We start from the raw sequence: 17,974 nt of genomic DNA on the forward strand, positions 1-17,974 counted from the left end.
AGGCAAGGGGGCTTGAGTTCACCTTGGGGATGCAGGAAGAAGGTAGGATGGGCACTAAATGCCCTCTGCTGCTCCGCCATCGGAAATCACACCAGGGTGTGTGCTGCTGACCTACCGTTTCAGCACCCAGAGTCTCCCCTTCTCCAATGGGTGCCCAAGCTGCTCTGGATTCCTCAGCTGTCCTGTGCAGCGATAAGGACAATTAACCCTTTGGGGAGGTTCCACTCCCGCCGTATGCTCCTCCGCTGCGATTGGAGGAAAAGCAGCCTGCCTATGGCCAGAGTGGAGCAGTCGGAGGCTGTTTATTTGACAACAGTCAGGAATAGAGTAAACATCAGGCAGTGTGAGCAGACCCTCCGAAACGCCTTGACCGTAGCCCAGAGGAATCTGTTTCCGTGCAGGGGCAGGAATTTGTGGGCTTCCCACGCAGCGTTGGCCATGGGATTTCCTGTTAGTATGCGTGCTGAGTCTCCTCATCTTCTCCGTGCTTCTCCCTACTTCTCCCCACCCTTTTCTTTATGCTACCTTTGCTCAACCTCCCTTCTTCTGACTTCCCACCCTCCTTTCTCTCCCCCCACATCCTCCCCCAGCCTCTCCCTCCCCCTCCTCCCCCCCCCCCCCCCCCCCGATTTCTGTCTGGTTCTTGCTTTCTGTTTGTGTTACCGAGGGCAGTGCTCCAATTACCTCATATTTGGAGAGAGAAAGCTGCAACCAATCCAGTCTCTGTCTGCTTTTAGGTCAAGTGATTTCTGAACTGCAGTGAGATGCTTTGAATTTGTCTTGTTGCAGCTCCTAGTCTGTAAGATGGCTGTCTGGAACAGCAGCAGCTGGGAGAGACTCCGTGTGTGTGAGTGAGGGCGAGAGAGAGAATATGGGGGATCGCCCACAGTGCTCCGTGTTTTAAAATGTGCGTCTAAGCTGATGAAGCTAAGGTCAGGATTTATCCAGGGGCCTGGGACCAGCTTAGCTGCATTATTGCTGGCATTTTCTGCTCAGAGGAGATGGGGAATTCTCTGGGCTGCGTTAAGGAACCGAAAGAGCAGGCTGCTGGCCCAGGAAAGGCTCCTCTGTCCCCCCAAAAGAGGGTTCGCTTTAAACGGAAGCGGAGGGGGAAGAAGAGAACGGTGCCAGAGGCAAATCCCAAGGAGCAGCCCTTGCCTGGCGCGGAGATTGCTGAGGATGATGAGGCACTGGAGAAGTTCAAAGTACAGCCTCAGCAGGAGGGAGGAGAGGAAATTGCCAAGCCCTTGCACCAAGGCACCTCACAGCCCCTGGATCCTAATCCCAGCTCAAGTCCAGAGGCACTGCCTCAGGGTCTCCTTGTACAGGTGAAAGAGAGATTTCAAGGGGAAGTCCGGAAGGCTCAGCTGGTGGTCGAGCACTGGCCCTCGGGGTCTGGGGGCAGGAGGGGTTCCCCTGAGGAGGGCACCACGGTCATTGCACGCCTGCTCGACAACCCTGCGGAGAAGAACTGTGAGAAGGCTGTGAGCAGGCTGGTTGAATTTCAAAGGACAGGAGCTGGCAGCAGCAGAGCTGTGCTGTTGCCTTTACAAAGGGAGACCGCAGTCAAAGCCTACAAGAGGAGGGATGAAGACCAGCTTGTGTCCAGGTGTCACGCGGTGTCTAGAGAGGAGCCAGCGGGCGGACGCGGGCCGGAGAAGCCTGCAGCTTTGGTGGAAGCTGGCGGGTCTCCGGAGGTCTGGGATGCAGAAGAGGGGAATGAAAGTATTTCAAGTGCCACGTGGACAGGTTCGTGGTTCGTAGAGCCAGGCACCATCTCAGAATTGTCCACACCGTCGCCCATGGTGGACCAGGTGGAAAACCAAGGCTTTGAGAAGCCCCAGAGGCTGTCATTGTCACGGGAGAAACCTGCCCTCAAGGGGGGAGAGGGCCCTTGGATTCAGCCTGGCACTAAACTGTCTGCCTCTCAGAGCGACTCTTCGTTCAGCGGGCCGACCACCAGCACTGCCCAGCGCTCCTCAGGATATGGGAGTGACTCGTCCCGTCAGCCCACCAGGGATACTGTAGCCAGTCAGATCTCGGGGTCGATCTTGGAAGATGGCTGCCCACTCCCTGCACAAGAGGACAGCCAGGTTCAGAGGGGCAGGACGGAGAAGGCCGTGAAGCCTTCTGGAGGAAAGGTCAGTGTTCGTATTCGTTTACTGAACCATCTTTCAGAGGTGGGGGGGATGCTCTCCTGAATATCAGTGATCCAGCCCAGCCCTCCATTTCCCTGGGAGAGTTTTCTTCCCAGTTGACTCCAGTCTGCTTAGCCCTGTGTCTAGCGCTGTGAATTACAGCCACATATGGAGAAGTGGCAGGTTAAAGCCAAGTCAGAATGCTCCTGGAGAAGCGTCTGTCTCCAGCCTGAGGAGCTGCATGGCTCTGGTAGCCCTCAGGTGTAATTTGCATGGAGATCTGTTAGGAATGTCAGATGAGGAGAGCGGGGACTGCATGGGCTGTTTGCTTGTGGACTGACCCTGTTTGTACTTTGCTGCCTCCACCCTGTAATCTACCTAGAGTGTGCAGGTAGAGAGCTGGAGCAGCACTCGATGGAGAAGCAGGATGTGGGAAGGCAATTACTTGTATTTTAGGTGTAATTGCCTGTGTGTCACTCGAGATGCACTGACTATAGTTAGCATGTTCACCCACTTTCAAGGGGTTGCTAACAGCACGTTCCCTCCGTTCTCACACTTGTGTGGCGTGCACGCTCCCCCCTTTGTCTGCATGCATTTAACATTTCTGTGAAATGTTGGCACTGATTAAAAATGGGGGAAGGGGCGGTTTGCAAAGTGTGTTGGTTAGGAAGGAGGCTTGTTAGAATGGTCCCAAAAACGGGTGCATTGCAGCCAGACAGGCCAAGGCAGCAACTTTCAGTAGTGATGTCCCTGGCGTTAGTAGCACTTTCTAGCATTTATCTGTGTGTGTGTGTATGTATGTGACTTACCAAGTACCTTTGTTGGCTGCTGTCAGTCTGTGGGGTGTGTGTGTGTGTGTGAGAGAGAGAGAGAGAGAGAGAGAGAGAGAGACTTACCAAGTACCTTTGTTGGCTGCTGTCAGTCTGTGGGGTGGAAAGGGGGCAGAGACCGGTAGAGCGTATGGGGAACATGATTGAAATGGTGGGAGACACCCCCTGATTCAGCCTCAAACCTGTAGCGGGGCAGGGCAGAGAGCAATTCAAACAGAGAAGAGCGACAGGGTCGTTAATCAGCTGAGAGAGGGAAGGTGCTAGTGTTCATAGAATCATAGAATATCAGGGTTGGGAGAGACCTCAGGAGGTCATCTAGTCCAACCTCCTGCTCAAAGCAGGACCAATCCCCAACTAAATCATCCCAGCCAAGGCTTTGTCAAGCCTGACCTTAAAAACCGCTAAGGAAGGAGATGTCACCACCTCCCTAGGTAACGCATTCCAGTGTTTCACTACCCTCCTAGTGAAAAAGTTTTTCCTAATATCCAACCTAAACCTCCCCCACTGCAACTTGAGACCATTACTCCTTGTTCTGTCATCTGCTACCACTGAGAACAGTCTAGATCCATCCTCTTTGGAACCCCCTTTCAGGTAGTTGAAAGCAGCTATCAAATCCCCCCTCATTCTTCTCTTCTGCAGACTAAACAATCCCAGTTCCCTCAGCCTCTCCTCATAAGTCACGTGCTCCAGTCCCCTAATCATTTTTGTTGCCCTCCGCTGGACTCTTTCCAGTTTTTTCACATCCTTCTTATAGTGTGGGGCCCAAAACTGGACACAGTACTCCAGATGTGGCCTCACCATTGTCAAATAGAGGGGAACGATCACGTCCCTCGATCTGCTGGTAGTGCCCCTACTTATACATCCCAAAATGCCATTGGCCTTCTTGGCAACAAGGGCACACTGTTGACTCATATCCAGCTTCTCGTCCACTGTAACCCCTAGGTCCTTTTCTGCAGAACTGCTGCCTAGCCATTCGGTCCCTAGTCTGTAGCGGTACATGGGATTCTTCCATCCTAAGTGCAGGACTCTGCACTTGTCCTTGTTGAACCTCATCAGATTTCTTTTGGCCCAATCCTCTAATTTGTCTAGGTCCCTCTGTATCCTATCCCTACCCTCCCGCGTATCTACCACTCCTCCCAATTTAGTGTCATCTGCAAACTTGCTGAGGGCGCAATCCATGCCATCCTCCAGATCATTACAGGTGTCCAGTCTAGTTCCTGTCAACCCAGCATGATTCCAAAGAGGAAAAGCGGCCCCACTTCTCTGGGGCGAAGGTGAACTCAGCCAGTCCGAGTCCATCTCCTCTCGGGCAGTAGAATCCTGCCCTGGTGCAGCAGTGCCATTCATGGTCCAGGGGAACGCGAACAGAAAACGGAGTTATTGGAGGGAGTGCTGTGCCTCGGATAGTCAAAGGGGGCATCGGCTAGTGCAGAGGTGGGCAAACTATGGCCCGCGGGCCACATCTGGCCTGCGGGACCGTCCTGCCCGGCCCTTGAGCTCCCGGCCGGGGAGGCTAGCCCCCGGCCCCTCTCCCACTGTGCCCCCTCCCCTGTTGTTACGCCGCCGTGCGGGCAGTGGGGCTGCCGCTCTGAGCGGCATGGTAAGGGGGCGGCGGCGGGGGGCAGTCAGGGAACGGGGCGGTTGGATGGGGCAGAGGTTCTGGGGGGTGAGCGGTCAGGGGTCGGGGAACAGGGCGGGTTGGATAGGGTGTGGGAGTCCGGGGGGCCTGTTGGGGCAGGGGTGTGGATAGGGCTTGGGGCAGTCTGGGGCCAGGGAGCAGGGGGGGTTGGATAGGGGGTGGGGTCCCGGGGGGCCTGTCTGGGGGCGGGGGTGTGGATAGGGGTCAGGGAGGTAGTCAGGGGACAAGGAGCAGGGGGGAGGGGTGGATGGGTTGGAGGTTCTGAGGACAGGCAATCGGGGTGGGAAGTGGGTGGGGGCAGATAGGGGGCGGGGCCAGGCTGTTTGGGGGGACAGCCTTCCCTACCTGGGCCTCCATACAGTTTCGCATCCTGATGTGGCCCTCGGGCCAAAACGTTTGCCCACCCTTGGGCTAGTGGGATGTATTTTGGCCTGGGAAGGACTAGATGAGTGTATGCTGGGTTTTTGGCTTGAGGCCATGGTGATATAGGCAGGGTTGCTGGAAGAGATTGGTTATTGCGTGTTACGCTTGGGGGCAGTGAAATTGTCTCCTTGTATTTTGGGCTTGAGGCCAGAGGTCTCTTGTGTCTGTATTTGGAGTTGTGGGTGGCAGAAGATGCTGCATTTGTTTTGGTGGTTGCTTCAGATGAGGGCGTTACTATTCTCTGCCATTTGGGGAGCAGAAGGGCCACCTCTGATTTGTGATGGACTTGAGTACCTTGGTCCAGATTCTCAGTGCAGTTTGGGCTGCTGGGGATGGGGCTTGGCCCATGAAAGGTAGGAATCAGTAGGCAAAAGGAGCTTGATGCTGAATATTTTGGCTTGTTGGGCCAAGGCCATTACCTTGATGTACTGGAGAAGGCAGCTCTGTATTTAGATGCCAAGCTCGGTGGGAACAGAGCTGTCCTGATAAAAGTGGTTGATCTTTAAAAAAAAATTTCAGAGGAATTTTGTGAGCTGATCAGTGAGTAAGGAAGGTTCTGTGTTTGTGCTCCAGGTTCCATATGCTCATCACCCCCTTTCTCAGATTCCTTTATGCCAAGAGCAGGCTTTTCAAGGAGGAGGTGGTACCGCCTCTCAATATCAATAGTACAGTGGAGCATGTGTGGGGCAAGTCGGGATCCTGCGGATGCAGCTGCCTTTTCTGTCCCTTCTTCCAGCCTGGGGAGTGGGGCAGGCAAAGGCCTAATAATCTGGGGACGGACGACTATGTTGTTTGTTATTTAGATGGTACACGAGGTGCATCGTGCATTTGTTGTGGCCTGTGGGTCATGTGATCACGTCAGTCTATCAGCCCGTTGCTTCAAGGAAATCCCTGCTTTGGGTCCGGAAGAGTTAACGCCAAAGCCGGCTGTGTGGCAGCAACCGGAAAAGAGCAGTTTTCTGTGTGATGAGCATGTCAGACTCCAGAGAGGGAGGTGAGCAGCGGCATACCAATTACATTACTGCTGCCACTCCTCTCTGTGCTTCCGCAGAGTCTTCCTCAGATGTCTGGGGGAGGGAGGATCCTTTGCCTCCAGCCCTGCAGCTTCCTTTCTCTTCCCTGCCAGGGGGATCTTCACTGGAGCTGGACGCTGTGAGCAGTAGGAGCCAGGTGAAAATTAGGGCTGTCAAGCGATTAAAAAAATTAATCTCGATTAATCGCGCTGTTAATAATAGAATACCGTTCATATAAATATTTTGGATGTTTTCTACATGTTCAAATATCTTGATTTCAATTACAACACAGAATACAAAGTGTACCGTGCTCACTTGATATTTATTTTTGATTACAAGTATTTGCATTGTAAAAACCAAAAGAAATAGTATTTTTCAATTCACCTAATACAAGTACTGTAGTGCAACCACTTTATCATGAAAGTTGAACTTACAGATGTAGAACTATGTACAAAAAAATCCTGCATTCAAAAATAAAACAGTGTAAAACTTTAGAGCCTATAAGTCCAATCAGTTCTACTTCTTGTTCAGCCAATTGCTCAAACAAACAAGTTTGTTTTACATTTCCAGAAGATAATGCTGCCTGCTTCTTGTTTACAAAGGCACCTGAAAGTGAGAACAGGCACTGTTGTAGCCGGCGTTGCAAGATACTTGCATACCAGATGTGCTAAAGATTCATATGTCCCTTGATGCTTCAACCACCATTCCAGAGGACATGTGTCCATGCTGATGATGGGTTCTGCTCAATAACGGTCCAAAGCAGTGCGGACCAACACAGGTTCATTTTCATTATCTGAGTCAGATGCCACCAGCAGAAGGTTGATTTTCTTTTTTGGCAATTTGGGTTCTGTAGTTTCCCCATCAGTGTGTTGCTCTTTTATGACTTCTGAAAGCATGCTCCACACCTCATCCCTCTCAGATTTTGGAAGGCACTTCGGATTCTTAAATCTTGGGTCGAGTGCTGTAGCTATCTTTAGAAATTTCACATTGGTACCTTCTTTGCATTTTGTCAAATTTGCAGTGAAAATGTTCTTAAAACAAACAACATGTGCTGGGTCATCATCCAAGACAGCTGTAACATGAAATATATGACAGAATATGGGTAAAACAGAGAAGGAGACATCCAATTCTCCCCTAAGGAGTTTGGTCACAAATTTAATGAATGCATTATTTTTTTTAATGAGCGTCATCAGCATGGAAGCATGTCCTCTGGAACAATGGCCGAAGCATGAAGAAGCATATGAATCTTTAGTGCGACGCCAGTTACGGAAGTGCCATGCAAACGCCTTTTCTCATTTTCAGGTGACATTGGTGACTTTCAGGTGACATTGTAATTAAGAAGTGGGCAGGATTATCTCCCGTAAATGTAAACAAACTTGTTTCTCTTAGCTATTGGCTGAACAAGAAGTAGGACTAAGTGGACTTTTAGGCTCTAAAGTTTTGTATTGTTTTGCTTTTGAGTGCAGTTATGTAACCAAAAACACCCCTACATTTGTAAGTTGCACTTTCATGATAAAGAGATTGCATGACAGTAGTTGTATAAGGTGAATTGAAAAAAATATTATTTCTTTTGTTCATCACTTTTACAGTGCAAATATTTGTAATAAAAAAATTATATAAAGTGAGTACTGTACACTGTGTATTCTGTGTTGTAACTGAAATTGATATATTTGAAAATGTAGAAAGCCATCCAAAATATTTAATAAATTTCATTTGGTATTCTATTGTTTAACAGCGCGATTAATCGTGATTAATTTTTTTAATCACAATTAATTTTTTTGAGTTAATTGTGTGAGTTAACTGCAATTAATCGACAGCGCTAGTGAAAATATTTCCCCTCCAATAACCTTCCTAAAGGACTGCAGTGAGTGGGTACTCGTGATCAAGTTCCTGTGCTCCCAGTTAGTTAAGTTTAATGAAGCAGCTGGACGTTCAGGGGGAGAGGAGCACAGAAGGGAGCGACATATAAGGGCTTGATCCTGGACACGCGATTTTCTGCAGTGCTGAGCAGGGCTTCAGTGAGGGGAGCAAAAAAGCTGGTTTAACATTCTACAGGCACCTTTCCTCCAGGGTGAAAATTGGTGCGGCTTTAGATTCCCCCTTTTGTTTGTCCCTGTCTTCCTTGAGTTGATGGACAGTAACTCTACTAATTGTGGAAAGCTGAGAGAGCCACTGACATAGTCTCGAACACATACACTCTGATCCACTCTGTGATATTCCTAGCAAGCCAGTCTGCCTAAGAAGACCAGTGCTTGCACTTTGGTTTCTCTCGAAGCGCTATGATCAGTGTATTGCCAGCAGTCACAAGTTGCTACACACCTCCATCTAAGCAAGCACATTTATTCTTAAGGTAAAAGCATTACAGAAAAATCAGATTAAAAACAATAAAAGAACCTACACACACGCTAAAAAGCTTATCAGAGATCACCCCCAACTCCAACCTAGGGCTCTGGTAGGTGTCAGTCCTACAGATCCCCCTAACTGGGCTTTCCCTGTGGTTACAAGTCAATATCAGTTTTTAGATCAGGAACCAGAACAAAGGCCCTAAGTCAGTTTAAGCTTGGGCTATTTATCCCACAGTCCTTTTTCTTTTGGTCTCTTGAGAATCCCCTTTGAGCCAGAAAATGTGAGCCTCCCCAGGAAGTGGTACCTCTCTGGAAACGTTAATCACCCCCTGCTGGGTTTAATTCCTGCTGGAGCTGTGGTAACCCCCGCCCACCCTGGGGTGAATACAATCCCTGGCTCACAATGAGACATAAACTGGCCATACATTTAATACAATATAGTCTTCCAAAGATATTGCTCAAAGCTGCCCTGTCTGCCACGCTAGGCACTGTGCAGACACATAGTCCGTGACAGTCCCTGGTTTACAGCCTAAACAGAGTAGACCTAAGGGGTGGCTGGACAAATAAGTGAGTGAGGGATGGGAGGAGAGCAGGCTGAGTAAACAAGCGGTCAGAGGTCAGCTGTAGGTGCTGTGTGTTCAAGGTGATAATAGGGAGAAACCCTGACCCCTGGCAATGTCTAGCCAGTAACACTTAGTTTAGTATGCCCTATTCCAGGGGACTCTGTCTAGAGCTCTGTGTCTTGGATCTATGAATGAAGGCATTCATTGTTAGGCAAAAGCAGGGCGTTGCTGTCGGAGCTTGGGTGAATCTTATGCTGAAGTGAGCCTGGGAATCTTCAGCAGCACAGAGGGAGCGCAGCTAGACTGTAAGAACAGGCCCAGTTCTGCCGTCTCCTGGCAGTAGATGGATCCAGTCCATGCCCCAGTACTTTACCCCAGAGTGCTCAGCCAGACACGATTTCTTGCTGCTTCTCTGCATTCAGCATGGGAGGGAAAGCTGTTTTGATAAGCTGTCTGTAGTCATCATAGGAGGTAGAGCGCTCTGACTGGCAGTCTCTGTTGGAAGATGTTGTCTGCAATGCTGACTGTAGCTGGGCTTGGTATACAGCCACCTAGCCAAGCAAGACTTTGTGCTGGTAGGAAAACCATTCTAAGACCAAGTTTAGAGGCTTCTCCCATCTCCACCTGCTGCTGATGCCTTGGAATTTGTTTGTTTTTCTGGAGTATCTTGTTCTCCATGCACATCCCGCAGAAAGATACATTTCAAACGGCTCAGTGTAAATCACCAAGACATGCTAACAGTGTGTGGGGTCTGGCTCTTAGACACAGGGGCAAATGAAGGGCATTCTTCTCTCTGTCTTCCAGCACCTTCACCCCACTGCCCTGTCTGTCTGTCTCAGGTATTTCTAAAGCGCTCATCGCTGTGGTTATCTGGGTTGTGCTCTCTTGTGGTGCTCTCTTGGAGAAGTGCAGAAACGATGACTTGTGGGTAGGCTGTGTTGACTGGCTGGATGAATTAAAGGGGAAAATTGCACTTCCAGCTGAAAAATGTCACACTTACCATTGTTACAGGTAGCCTCTAAAATCACAATAACTGAAAGAGCTTAAAGAAAAGTCTCTTTTCTTTGCTTTTTTTCATGTTGTTAGCTTCCTGCATTTGACAGCGCCGTTTCACTGTTGTTGGTGCTTACCCTTCCCCTGTAACAGAAGCAGCAGGCTGGAGTGTGTACAGAGAAAGGGGACGAGCAAGTTGTGACTGATGGGGCTGCCCAGAAGACCCTACTAAATCTCATTAGGGGAGCAAAAAAACCTTTAACTTCTTTCGAATTAAAAAAAAAAAAATGACATGAACGCATTTCAGGAGAGGGGAAGGGGATGGGGGTTGTTAAAAATCGGAATACCTGATATTCATAGATTGCAGGGCCAGAAGGGCCCACTGTGGTGACCTGACCTCCTGTATAGCACAGACAATAGTATTACTGCCCCAAAATAATTCCTAGAGCGTACAGTTTAGAGAAACATCCAACCGTAATTTTAAAAGTGTCAGTGATGGAGAATCCCCCATGATCCTTCGTCAGTTGTTCCAATGGTTCAGTGTTCTCACTGTCAAAAATGTACACCTTATTTCCAGTCTGAATTTGTCTAGCTTCAAATTCTAGCCATTGGATCATGGTAGATGTTTCTCTGCTAGACTGAAGAGCCCGTTATTAAATGGTTGTTCCCCATGTAGGTACTTATAGGATATAATCATGTGACCCCTTAACCTTCTCTTTGTTAGACTCAAAAAACTCCATCGATTTCATTTATCACTAGAAGGCAGGTTTTCTAATCCTTTAATCGTTCTCGTGGCTCTTCTCTGAACCATGTCCAATTTGTCAACCTCCTTCTTGGATTGTGGGCACTAGAACTGGACAGAGTATTTCAGCAGCAGTTGCACCAGTACCAAATAGAGAGGTAAAATAACCTCTCTACTCCTACTCGAGATTCCCCTGTTTGTGCATCCCAGGATGCAATATTCGTCCTTTTCAAAGCTCTCAGGCTATAGTATCCCTTTTATCAAACGTCCTTTGCTCTGAAAAGCCTTCAGCCGAGTTACATGCAGTTACGCTGAATTTGCCCTGACCTCAGCTTTCAGTTCATTTTAGTCCGCACCGATCCAAGCAATTGTGGCAGTAAAAATTGAGGTGCTGTACTCCTATAACCTGTCTTTAGACATGGATCCCTGGCTTGGACTTTTCATATGAGACTAGCTCCTGAGAGCCCTCATACAGTGTGTATATATCAAAATCAAATCTGCATAACTTGCCCAACAGGGTTCTTCCTGCTTCCAAAGTGCCGTGTCACCAGCGATACCATGTCTTTACAGATCTCCGATATCTACATCAGTGGGGAGTCAGGGGACATGTCCGCTAAGGAGAAGCTGCTTCTGTGGACCCAGAAGGTGACTGCAGGTTACGTGGGAGTGAAGTGCACCAACTTCTCTTCGTGCTGGAGCGACGGGAAGATGTTCAATGCACTCATTCACAGATACAGGTACGCAGAGAGGAGTCTGGCTTGGCTACGGGGGAGGTTAAGGCTCTTTGTTCTCTCTTTGCATTTAATAGTCTGCACCTTGAAATCCTAGTTCTGCCCGACCTAGAATAATGGAGGATGGGCATTCTGCTTCGGGCCCCGTGTAGCAGAAAAAGCTGAGCACGCACACAGTTGCAAGTAGTGTTGGCCTTTTAACAAAGGGGAAAAAAGCTTTAAAACCAGATTATGGCGGCGCTGCTGTGCTGTAAATGTTGTCATTTCCCACTCTGCTCTCAGTGAATAATAATACTTAGCACTTCAGTGGCACCTTCCATCTAAGCATCTCCAGGCTCTCTTAAAGCAGCAATTAAGCCTCTCACAAAACTCCTTGTGAGCTAGCTAGGCAAGTGGTATTATCTCTCTCTGACGCTTGCCGGCTGCACAGTGAGTTGGTGGCAGAGCTGGGATTAGAACTCAGCAGGGCTGACTCCTGCTCCCCCGCCCCTGGCTTTGACCACTAGACCACGCTGTTGAGGGTGAAGGAGATGAGCAAAAATTGTCAGTAAGGTCAAAGCATCATCAGATGTCTCCAGACAGCATCTGTCTCCTGGATTACCCTTTGTCAGACTGTGACTGACTGACCACGGGCAACCCCCTAAATGGAAAGGAGTGGGGTCATGAGTCACTCTGCAGAAGGAAGATGGAAAACAAGGGGGTAACTGTTTGTGGGGTTAGGAGTCCTAAGCAGTGTGTACCCCAGCACTGAGCTGGGTGTAGCAGATTCAAAGAACTAGCCAGCAAATCTCTGCTTTTCTTGCCTTGAACATGAAGATCTTCTGGTCCTAATCCTCGTTTGCACTTTATGTCCTATTGTACCTTTGCATACCTGCTTGCATGAACAGTGCTTGCTCCTGGCACCTTGGGGGAATCACTGGTGACCCCCTTTGTAGTGTTAGGAGCCTCCCTCCTCCTCCTTGGTCTCCATGTACCTGTGTATCATGTATGGTTAGCGGTGTCTGGCTGTGAACGCACGGTGCTGTACCAGAAGCAGAGTGTCACCTTGGCTAGGTGTGACGGTGGCTGTCTCTGAGCTGTTGGGTGTGTCTTACAGGCCGGATATGGTGGACATGGAGCGGGTGCAGATACAGAGTAACCGGGAGAATCTAGAACAGGCCTTTGAGGTTGCAGAGAGGCTTGGAGTCACCCGGTTGCTGGATGCCGAAGGTGAGAGACGATGGTGATTGGCCCATCTGGGTAGAAGATTACCTCTCCCCCTCTTACCCCTCTGACTTGGATTTCTTTGTCCCCTTGCCCCAGATGTGGATGTCCCATCTCCAGATGAGAAGTCTGTGATAACGTATGTGTCTTCAATCTACGATGCCTTTCCCAAGGTCCCCGAGGGAGGAGACGGGATCAGTGCGATAGTAAGAACGGCTGCTTTTTACACCTTCTGACCCTGAATTCTATGGAAGGCGGGTCTGTAAGCACCTTGTGTCGTGACTGGGGGTGGTGTGAGTTGTCTGCCTCGTCTCCAGGAGAAAAGTTTGGAGGCTTCCATCTCCAACTACAAAAGATGGTGTCTCCAAAAAAAAAAAAAAAAAAGAGGCAGTGGAAGTTTGTGGTGTTTAGCAGGCACCCAGCACGGAGACTGGACTCAGGAGAGAGAAGTGGGGTTGGAGCTCATGTCAGCTTGCCACTGCTGGAGCAGTGTGGGGCAATTTACAGTTTCCCCGGTAAGGTTGGGCTGCCCTTTAATTCTCCTGTGCACCATGCAAAGTCACTTGGTTCTCCGTGGGTACGTGTGACCAGCCTGAGACTGTCTCACACTGAAGTCTCAGCTCTGGGCAGCGGCGTAACCTAGCTCTGTTGTGCCCTGGAGATAGCAGCGTATAGCAAGGTCCTGCTTTTCCCTCTGTGCCGGTGTAACTGCATCACGAGAGGGGGAGGCACTTTCAGCTGGGGTTGTGCGGCAGATGTCGCCAGTCTGAGTCGCAAGGATGCACGTTCCGTTTGTTCTCTCCCCTGCTTTGGCTGGCAACGTACTGGGGCCCAGCTGCGATATTTTGCCTGTTGCTTTGTGTAGCTGCTTTCCAGTATTAGGACTTCAAATGGCTCCCCCTTCTTCTCCCAGGAGGTGGATTCAAGGTGGCTAGAGTACCAGAACCGCGTGGACTCCCTCATCCCGTGGATCAAACAGCACACGATACTGATGTCAGATACATCCTTCCCCCAGAACCCCGTTGAGCTAAAGGTAAGGGTTTCCTTGGAGTGTCTGGTGCCAGTTGTTGGCTTTGGGCTTAACTGGTGGTAGCGTGAGATGGTGCCTTGGGCTGTGTGCTGATACAGCTGTCTCCCGTTGCAGGCACTTTATAATCAGTACATACACTTCAAAGAAACGGAAATCCCAACAAAAGAACAAGAAAAAGGGAGGATAGAGGAGTTGTATAAACTACTAGAGGTAAGAGGCTTCTCAGCTGCGTGACTGGTCGCTGGGAACATTTGGTTTTTCAAGATTCACTGTACGTTCAGTCTGGATTTGTTTTGAAACAGAGAAACAAAAATGACCCTGAGGGTTATTATAACCCCAGCAGCGTCGCTGAGCCAACCCGACTGAGGCATAGGTGGTTCTGCTGCTCTGATCACTGTGGTATCCTAGCACCTCCCAGCAGTGTGTTAGCCCCTTTGCGGCGTGGTGCAGAGAGGGTGGTCTGATGACCGAGGCAGCCCCTCTCAAGGTGGTGTAGAGGGAGCTACATCAGGTTAAGGGTATGCAGGGCTATACCCAAGAAGACTGGTGCCCTGCTCTCCCAAGAGATGTCAGTGGAATAAGTCACTCAGATGCGGTCAATGGTGTAATACAGCGGGGTAAGAGACACTGTTCTACTACTGTGTTTCCAGGTATGGATTGAATTCGGCCGCATCAAGCTGCCCCAAGGTTACCACCCCAATGACGTGGAGGAGGAATGGGGCAAGCTGATCATAGAGATGCTGGAGCGCGAGAAGTCGTTGCGGCCAGCAGTGGAGAGGTTGGTACTGAACTGTGGGAATGCAGAGCTCACTGGATCCCTGTTGAGAATTCTCTCTTCTGCCACCGTTATGGTGGCTGAAGGTGTCCCGGAGAGGCTCGTGTCTCTGATCGTTTCTTTTGTTGCAGGCTGGAATTGCTGCTACAAATCGCTAACAAAATTCAGAATGGTGCTCTGAGCTGTGAAGAAAAACTCACTCTGGCAAGGAACACGCTGCAAGCCGTGAGTGTTGGTGTTAGTCTCCCAGGATCACCTCCTGCCTTGTGTCTATTGTCCTCTTTCCTTCCCTCGAACCCACCTCACTCGCCTTTATAGCCTGGCAGAGCAGCTGCCTTTCTGCTTAGACCTCAGCACCTCACCCTTGGGGTGTTGAGCTTATTCTGAATAGGGCGTGGGGTTCGTGGTGGAACAGGAGCGCCCAGTACTGTGCTAGCTGAGAAGGTGAACACGATCGTTGGATGTATAAGCAGAGGGAGCATCAAGTAGGAGTACGGAGGTGGTGTTACTTTGGTAGATGGCATCAGTCAGACCGTTACTAGTCATTGTGTCCAATCAGGTGTCCATGCTTCCAAAAGGATGCTGAAAAATTGGAAAGGGTTCGGCAAAGAGCTATGAGAATGATTCATTCTGGGAATGAATGCCTTATAATGGGTCTTAAGAGGTTCCATCTATTCTGGTGATCCAAGAGAAGGTTCTGAGGTGACTGGATATGGCAGGTCTACAGTGCAGTCAGACGTGTGAGATATCCAGGCTGGCTTTGGGCGAGCTAGCTTGAATACCAAGAGCAGCGAAGCTGCGGTAGCACAGGTTGGCCGCTGGAGTACCTGCGCGGGGCCTGGATCGGCCGTATCGCCTGTTCTGCTGCGGTCTCGCCGCTGTTTGAGCTGGTTTGTCTGCGCGTGCTGCGGTCACGCCCCGATTGCACCGTAGACGTACCTAAAGCGTAGAGGTACCTGTGTGGGGAAACGATTTCTGATCGTTGACGGCCCTTTAAGCTAGCAGGGAGTGACGTAACCAGAGCCAGTGGTTGGAGCTAGACAAATTCAGACTGGAAACAAGGTGCACGTTTTAAAGGGAGGGTAACTAAATATTTGAATAACTTGTCTAGGGGTGGGTGGATTCTCCATCACTTGGAGTCTTTATAGCGAGACTGGATGTCTTCCTAAGAGACGTTGCACTGGCTCAAACAGAAGTTATGGGCTTGATGCACAAGCCAGTAGGGGAGGTTCTTTGGCTTGTGTTACGCAGAGGTCAGGCTAGATGATCATAAATGGTCCCTTCTGGCCACAACATCTATGAATCCTTTGAATATAGAACCAGAACACAGCCCTCTTGCCTTGCATGTCCCTTACAGTACAGCGGGGATGACATATCCCCCTGGTAACTCTGTTCTCTCGCTGCAGGATGCTGCTCACCTGGAGTCTGGCCAGCCAGTGCAGTACGAATCCGATGTGGTCATGTACCTGCAGGAATGCGAGGGGCTCATCCGGCAGCTGCAGGTGGATGTGCAGATCCTCCGAGATGAGAATTACTACCAGCTGGAGGAGCTGGTCTTCAGGTGAGGGGCTGTGTGTATGAGAAAGCATCGCTGACTGGGGGATATAGACTGAGACACATTCATATGCTGCATTAAGAAGCAAGGTATGCGAGTCCTGGTGGTAGTGGCTGTGCCCAGCTGAGTGTGTCATGCTCTCCGTGGGCTTCCTGTGAGGTGGGATTCCTTCAGAAGATAGACAAACCCTTGATAAGCAGGATCGTTGTGGAGAACAGGTGTCGTTCCATATATCTGCTGGAGTCCAGACATCGGTAACTCAGCTCCTGTCTTCCCTCCCCCTCTCTGCTCCAGGATCGTCCGGCTGCAAGATGAGCTGGTCACGCTGAGGCTGGAATGCACTAACCTGTACCGGAAGGGTCACTTCTCTACCTTGGAGCTGGTACAGCCGTCCACCCTGACCACTACACAGTTGAGGGCAGAGCCCTTGACAAAGGGCACGCACACCTCCTCTACCTCCTGGTTCCGGAAGCCCATGACCCGGGCGGAGCTGGTGGCCATCTCCTCTTCTGAAGACGAAGGCAACCTCCGATTTGTGTACGAGCTGCTGTCTTGGGTGGAAGAGATGCAGGTGCGTGCATGCCCTGGGCTTTAACTAGCTCTACGGGCTGACTCAGGTGCATGTATTGGCACTAAAACAAAGTCAGAAAACTGAAAAATGTGGAGGGGGTTTCTGTCTTTTTTTTTTCTTTAAACCACAAATGTTGTGATGGTGCAACTGGTCCCTGGTGCACAGGGAATGCCGTTGGTGACCAGATACTCTTGTTTCTGAGAAGTCCCTCTTGCCCTGAGCTGGGTTTGGTTTCCCATATGATGCTCCTGCTGTTTGCAGGGAATAGTGGAAGGTTGTCTCCAAAGCAGGGCTCAAGACTAATTCAGCCTGACAAGCTCCTCCTGTTTGACATGAGCATAGGGCTTGAGCCAGCTGCCCCTGAAGTCAATGTGAGTTTGGACATTGACCTGAGCGCTGTTAGGGTCAGTCTCTTAAGGAGCACACTGCACCGGGGCTGGGCTTTGCATCTGTTGCTTCAATAGTGAGCTAGGAGGTGATGTCACCTCCAGGATCCTGTGCTTTTGAGCATGCTCTTTGGGATGGCGAACATTGACTGGGCCTATTGGTGGCTGTTTCAGATGAAGCTGGAGCGGGCGGAGTGGGGCAGTGATTTGCCGAGTGTGGAATCTCAGCTGGAGACGCAGCGGCATGTCCACTCCAGCGTGGAGGATCTGGGCGCCAGTGTGAAGGAGGCCAGGATGTACGAGGTGAGGGGACACAGACTTGATAGTGTAACTGAGGGCACTAGAGTTTGCCAATGCTCGGAGGGGTGATGAGGAGGGGCAGGACATCAGATCCTGTGAGTGTTTGGTGGCTTTTGAGGGTGAATACACTTGAAGCTGCTGCATTGAGGCACCTTTGAAGGTATATGGTGCAGCCAGCTCTCCCAGCACTCTCAACTATCAAGACTCATTAAAGGTAGGAGTAGAGAGGTTATGTTATCTCTGTGTTTGGAACTGGTGTGACTCCTTCCAGAATAGTGTGTCCAGTTCTGATGCCCACAATTCAAGGAGTGTTAATAAATTCAAGAAGGTTCAGAGAAGTGCCCCAAGAATGATTGGATTAGAAAACCTGCCTTCTAGTGATAGGCTCAAAGAGCTCAATCTATTGAGCTTAACAAAGAGGGGTCACTTGAATAAAGTTCATAACTATGTACATGGGGAGCAAACATTTAATAATGGGCTCTTCAGTGGAGCAGAGAAAGGGCTAACACGATCCAATGACTGGAAATTGAAGCTCGACAAATTCAGTCTGGAAATAATGTAGTTTTAACAGTGTGAGTAATTTTCCAAGGGTTATGGTGAGTTCCACATCTCTGACAATTGTTAAATCAAGGTTGGATCTGTCTCCAAAAGCTCTGCTCTAGGAATTACTTTGGGGAAGTTCTGTGACCTGTGCTGTATGGTCCCCTCTGCCCTTAGAATCTGTGAATCTAAGGTGT

The 17,974-nt window shown here is 49.8% G+C and overlaps 2 protein-coding genes across 29 annotated transcripts in view; both read left to right on the forward strand.

Annotated features, from left to right (window-relative positions):
* The window catches only part of MACF1 (microtubule actin crosslinking factor 1), a 252,980-nt gene that overhangs the window by 103,090 nt on the left and 131,916 nt on the right, over positions 1–17,974 (forward strand). For all 28 annotated transcript variants that reach the window (XM_037881677.1, XM_043531974.1, XM_043531971.1 and 25 more), the window contains exons 6-15: positions 11,257–11,423; positions 12,514–12,626; positions 12,720–12,826; positions 13,534–13,653; positions 13,765–13,860; positions 14,301–14,428; positions 14,557–14,650; positions 15,832–15,986; positions 16,275–16,551; positions 17,112–17,240. In XM_037881677.1, the coding sequence (XP_037737605.1) occupies positions 11,257–11,423; positions 12,514–12,626; positions 12,720–12,826; positions 13,534–13,653; positions 13,765–13,860; positions 14,301–14,428; positions 14,557–14,650; positions 15,832–15,986; positions 16,275–16,551; positions 17,112–17,240 (1,386 nt within the window). The remainder of the gene's footprint in view (positions 1–11,256; positions 11,424–12,513; positions 12,627–12,719; positions 12,827–13,533; positions 13,654–13,764; positions 13,861–14,300; positions 14,429–14,556; positions 14,651–15,831; positions 15,987–16,274; positions 16,552–17,111; positions 17,241–17,974) is intronic.
* LOC122463297 lies at positions 670–3,271 on the forward strand. Its single transcript, XM_043531996.1, has one exon. It carries the CDS (start codon positions 1,002–1,004, stop codon positions 2,199–2,201), a length of 1,200 nt encoding a protein of 399 aa, XP_043387931.1. The 5' UTR covers positions 670–1,001; the 3' UTR covers positions 2,202–3,271.

Source organism: Chelonia mydas, chromosome 19 (assembly GCF_015237465.2).
Source record: "Chelonia mydas isolate rCheMyd1 chromosome 19, rCheMyd1.pri.v2, whole genome shotgun sequence".
Lineage (NCBI taxonomy): Eukaryota > Metazoa > Chordata > Testudines > Cheloniidae > Chelonia > Chelonia mydas.